Here is a 6,000-nt window from a genome sequence, read left to right on the forward strand (position 1 = left end):
CTTCACATGCTCCCTTCCCTTCCAGCATTCTCGTCCATGGTATGACACTCATTATGTCTCTGAGTTTATTAAAGTTTGCCCTACGAAAATCCAACATCCGCGTCTGGCTACAAGCTTCCTTGGCTCCCCATCTCAAAAGGAATTCTATGAGGACATGGTCACTTCCCCCTAGGGTCCCCACCTCCTTCACCTCATCCACCAACTCTTGCCTGTTGGTCAGTATTAAGTCCAGTATGGCTGAACCTCTTGTGGGTTCATCTACCATTTGATAAATGAAATTGTCAGCCAGGCAGGTCAGAAACTTGCATGACTGAGGACGCTTCGCAGAGTTAGTTTCCCAGCACACATCTGGCTTACATTTGCCTTCCCTTTCCTCTTCCCACAACAGACACCCTGTGTGGTAGGTGAAGCTGAAAGAGCCCTGATATTACCTGGCCAGAAAGAGCCCGGCCAGAACAGCTTTATCAATGCTGTGGCGAGCCCAGTTGGTTGCATGTGGGGGACTGGGGAACCAAACCAGGATTGCCAGATTAGAAATCGGTGCTCTTAACCACTACACCAAGCTGGCTCTAACCTTCCATCAGTAAACTGGCTAGAATATGTTGCACAGATTAGTTTCAAGATTTACAGAAAGCCAAGTAGAGCACATCATACTAATGTTAACCTAGGTGTCATCTAAGCTGAGACAGATGAGTCTCAGGGAAAGATGCATCTGGTATACTGTTTCTATCAAGTGAGGGGACCTACACAATCTCCTATGATTTTTCGGGAAACTTGGTTTGTTTTAAACCATAAACCTTCCCCTCAGTTACAGGTTGTTCAAAATGTAGCAAGTTCACTTAGGGTTCGTTGCCATAAGGAAAGTTTTGTGATGAGCAGATAAAATACGGAAATCACTGAAGCAAGACTGGTATATTAATAACGCACCCGTGTTAACAACACAAGGTGGTTTTAAAGAACAAATAAGCAGCACAGGTCTCCATTCTAGATGAAGCAGGAATCTTCTAAGGCACATTAAACTTGTTTAAGTTGGTAACTGGCAGTGTACATCACAGGGGAAACCTAGACCTCTAGCAGTCAATATGGATTTGATGTAATTTGCAAGCCCTTCTGCTTCTTTTGTGGAAGTGCAATCATATTTAACAATAGCTGGCTTATCACTGACCCACAGCTTTTCACTGTTGCCTAGACTGAGCCTTATATTGCTTTGCATCCAGTATCTTAAACATTCACCCACAATATCCATTGACCCACCTGATTTTGTTAGGGAAAATGGAGCTGGGTATCATCAGACGACCAATGGCACAATCCTCCTGAGGTCTTTTCCCTTGGCCTCATGTTGATAGATAAACATATTCCAATTTTTTAACTTTATTAGCATCAAGTCTGCTGATTTTGAGTAACTTTGAACAGATTTAAAAAATACTTAAAATACTTTCAATTGTCTTAGCACCCTGTTGCCGAGCTACACAAAATATTTAAGCCACACACTGGAGCTCTTGAGAATGATTAATCTTTTTTCCATATGTTACACTGAAAGAGATAGTTGTCTTAGACCTGCAGCAGATGGCAATAGACTAAGAGCTAAAGAAATACAGAAATCCCTGTGTACTATTTCATGAGGCACCATAGCTGAGCTGTAAAGCATTTGTTTTGCATTCAGGAGTATGTTAAGTTCTTTACCTGAGACCCTGGAAAGCCGCTGCTATTCAGGGTAGATAGGATTGCCCTTAACAGACAAATGTCTATTCGTTCGTTCATTTGTTCATTCATTCATTCATTCATTTTTAGGCTCGTGCGCTTTGGCCGCAGAAGTGGCTGTTCATGCCCAAAGTGGCCCATGGTGCAGGGGGGGAGGGGCGGCACCGGTGGCAGTGTGCAACCTGGTGCCCGCACACAGGTGCAGAACTCTGTCCCCGTGTTCATGCACCGCCCCTGCACTGCAGCGCTGGCCACTTCAAGCATTAACACCCACTTCAGTGGCCAAAGCGCATAAGCCTATCATTCATTGTATGGCATGAGTAGTGTAGCCTGGTGATTTGAGGATTATCTGGCAGCCAGGCAAGGGATGTTCAGAGGTGGTTTGCCATTACTTGCCTCCACATCATGACTCCTAATATTTGTTGGAGGAACTCCATCCAAATCCTTGGAGTTCTCTCATCCAAATATGAGCCAGGGTGGATCCTGCTTAGCTTCCAAGATCTGATGGTATTAGGTTTACCTGGGCTATCCAGATGAGGGCGACCAGTGTCTGATAAGGCACCTTTGTGTGTTCAATCAACTCAATATTTTTAAAAATAACTTTGTCCTGGATACTTTGTATAAAATTGTCCTGAATTTTATTGTTTCTGTGTTTTTTTAAATAGCTTGTGTACAGTGGATATAATAAAGAAACATTAAAGCAGAAGATACTTCAGCTAAGTGTACTCAGTGCTGAATCACTGCGTGAGAACTTTTTCCTGGGTGGTGTCACTCTCTCCTTAAAGGATTTTAACTTGAATAACGAGACTGTCAACTGGTATCGGCTGACTGCTGTACCATACTTGTGAGCGTGACAATTCATAGAAATTATAATAAGATTTCATCAAACTTGACTCCACTGTTATCTGGTCACTTTTCCTACTTGAAGATAACTTATACACTTCAGTATAAGACATTGCAGTTCATCAGATTATGGTTGGACCAGCCTTCAAAAAGCTCAAACAGGACTTCTGGGAAAATAGTTCAGCTTTATGCTTTTACTGTAATATCAAAGCATTGATGTAAATGAATAATGTACATTTAATACTTGTGAATAATGATGTTCTAAACCATGACTAAATGTTCCAAATTAAGTCGGGGGGTGTCTTTTTTATTCAATCAAATTTGCTTGCCCTTTGATATATTGCAAGCTGCTTTATATTTCTGCTGATGTCACATGTACCACCATGTTGTGAAAATACCAAGGTAAACAAAATTGCACCTTTTCAGGAAAGTGTTAGTTGCTGCACAGTCAAAAGGGAAGTTATGACAGATAGCTGAGAAACTTCATTATTGCTTGTCACATTAGGACACCATGAAACCTCCTCAAGGCGATTATTGGAATGAGTGCCAGTAATAAAAGCTACAAATTATAGTGCCTTATTTTGCCATTCAACTAAAATTTCACTTCTGATATTTAAAAAACATAGTTATCCAGCTGTTTTAAAATGAATGTTTCCTCATGTGGCTCACTATTTAAGTATTTAATAGAATATTTTTTCTTACACTAGTTCAGCTTCCGAAGTCAAATTAAATTATGCCAAACATTTGAATGCTTCACGTTTGGACTTCATTTCACGTTTGGACTTCACTTCACGTTTGGACCTCCATTTATGTGCTCATAAATAGTATCTGGATGAACTGCAAATATATGGATGCACATGCAAATGATTTATGGCTTGATACAGAACTCATACATTTCCAGAAACTACATTAGATTGTTAGGTAGGATTTTTCTTATTCCATTTACAGATTGTGTTTCTAGCAGTCCCGCATAAAAAATATCTGTGTGCTATTAGTAATGTGATTTAAAAATTAACTTCAAGGAACAAAGGACCATAATATCAATTGCTGATTGGAAATAAATTGCACTGGTAATTTTTGATGATTAAATTGAGACACTGATACCTTAAGTTAACTAGGTATACTTTCCTGGAGCACTAAAAAGTAATCTGCCAAGCACTTCATTCATTTAAGTGGTGCTTGGCTTATTTTAATGGGAGATACTTTATACTTAAGCCCTGAAGAGATCCTAAATCCAGTGACTAACTTGATTTGAAATTTAATATTTGTGTGGCATCTAAAGGTAAATTGTGTGTTAATGCATCGTAAATTATCAAACGGTCAAATGTAAAAGTGAGCTTAAATTGATAGTATTTTAATGCTGAAGCCCAAGTATTTTTAGTAAACATAATAGATAATAAATCTCCATGACAATGAACTTCGAACAAAATATGCAATGACCAGTGAAAATATGGGAGACAATGACAATCTTTGTTTTAGTTGCCCAGAAATAAAATATGCTTTAATTCATTTTCTCTAGTGACCAGCCCCCGATGCAAACCCAATACAGCAAGTTACAAGCACATTAATTTTTGGTGCCTAAAACATCCATGGTCCAATTCTACACAATAAACCTTGGAATGTCTCCCTGAATATTAAAATTCCCATTGTGGCTAAAAAGAAACTGTTTTTTAAAAAATCCAAATTGTATTGGAAATTATTCTCAATATATGTAAATAGGTATTATAGAGTAAGTGAAATTTAACTAGATTGTATTTCCTGTTCACTTGATGCTTTTTGAGACTCATTCCATTCCATCCACAGAACCACAAGTCATTTAAGCAGGAAACTAGACTACTGTTTTCATGAAACGTTCCATTAAAGTAATTAAAAGCAATATGCACTGCTTTTTTTGCAGTTTGTTATTAGAGCACAGTATCTTGCAGCACAAAACTAGAAGTTTAAAGGGTTATTTTCATAATATTTGTCTGCCGCTCTCCTGTTTTCTTTTAGTAGCTTTAGTCAGTCTTTCGTAGCTTTTAGGCCCACCCTCACCACTTTTCACATTCACACACAAACATTGGCTGAAAGTTATTTGGACACTTAAAAAAATTATTGTCCCCATCACAAATTATAGAAGAACATTAAGTTTTCTCTTTTTTGTACTATTTATAGTACTGTTGATCTGAAACAGATGCTCCTCCAATTTTGAAAATATGCTCTGCATTTTAAAACTGACATAACACAATGGAAAATTCAAGTGGCAGTTAACACTACTAATTTTTTAATGAGGTGGTATCATGACGCTGTTATACTTTGCTTAATCAAATAAACTCTTATGCAACATACATGGACTGCAGCCACATATGCTTTGTATATTTACATTTAATTTTTCACTCTGAGGAAAGCATCTTCCTGTAAGAAAAATGACCTGCACATTTTCTGTATTAACTATATCCTGGCTAGGCCTTTGCACTGAACTTTTTTATTATTGCCTTTTTTATGATCTACAGACACAAAAAGCATGAGTGATCTTTGATACTTCTCTATTTTTAAAGTTATATTTGTGTAGAAATCTTAGTATTTTGCCTTAAAACAAACAGTTCTTTCTATAATACTATATTATGAAGCATTCAGATAGAACATTATTTGCAGGATATGACAGCAGTCCAGTGGAGTGTTATGACACTGGTGGGTTGAAGCATGCTTAAGTCAGTGTTGGATTGTAGCCTCTGTGTTTACATAGAGGAACATTTTCCAGGCAATATTGTACCATTATAACCCATAGGAATTTTTCCTCCTGTGCTTTGTACTCTCATACTGTGACTAAAACTACAGCAAGTTTATAGATAATGCAATTTATTGGGAGCAGTTTGCCCTGAATTGTCTATCTCTAAGAACCAAATACTTCAGTTATATTACACTGATAGATAATAAAGATGTACAGTATTTCTATCAATATTCTAACCCATAATACATGGGTTAAATGTGACTCCATAACTGTCTTACAATTACATTAAACACTATTCTGGAATAAATAATGCATTGCCTCTTTTCCTCCTTCTGCCAAAAAAGTGGAGACATGGAAGCTAGGGACAGTTCATTCCTAGATCCTGGATGCTGCTACTGCTATTCATATCCTCTGCACTCTCTGGGAAAACAGGTGCCCTCAAATTCCCAAGGACAGAGCTTAGCAATTGTGCTGGAGACTTTAGTGAAATTGCTCACCAGTCATGGTGCAGTATGATAGCTTTCCATAAAAAAGCAGTTAGAATCAGAATCAGAGCTGCAATGGATCTCCATGGTTTTCTGGTCCAACCCCTTTGCACAATGCAGGAAACTCACAAGTACCTGCCCACTCACAGTGACCTCAATTCCATACCCAGGTGATCCCCCCCCCCGAAAAAAAACCCAATCCCTGGCCAGTCTGGCCTGGAGGAAATTAGCCTTCAGAACCCAAAACTAGCACAGTTCTGC

General features: G+C 38.4%; 1 protein-coding gene across 5 annotated transcripts in view; it reads left to right on the forward strand.

The window, feature by feature from the left end:
• Window positions 1-5,564, forward strand: part of PIK3C2A (phosphatidylinositol-4-phosphate 3-kinase catalytic subunit type 2 alpha) — a 101,838-nt gene extending 96,274 nt beyond the window's left edge. For all 5 annotated transcript variants that reach the window (XM_077321617.1, XM_077321616.1, XM_077321618.1 and 2 more), the window contains one exon: window positions 2,367-5,564. In XM_077321617.1, coding sequence (XP_077177732.1) covers window positions 2,367-2,549 — 183 coding nt within the window. In that variant the 3' untranslated portion in view covers window positions 2,550-5,564. The remainder of the gene's footprint in view (window positions 1-2,366) is intronic.
• Window positions 5,565-6,000: the final 436 nt, after the last annotated feature.

Source organism: Paroedura picta, chromosome 2, assembly GCF_049243985.1.
Source record: "Paroedura picta isolate Pp20150507F chromosome 2, Ppicta_v3.0, whole genome shotgun sequence".
In the NCBI taxonomy this organism is placed as follows: domain Eukaryota; kingdom Metazoa; phylum Chordata; class Lepidosauria; order Squamata; family Gekkonidae; genus Paroedura; species Paroedura picta.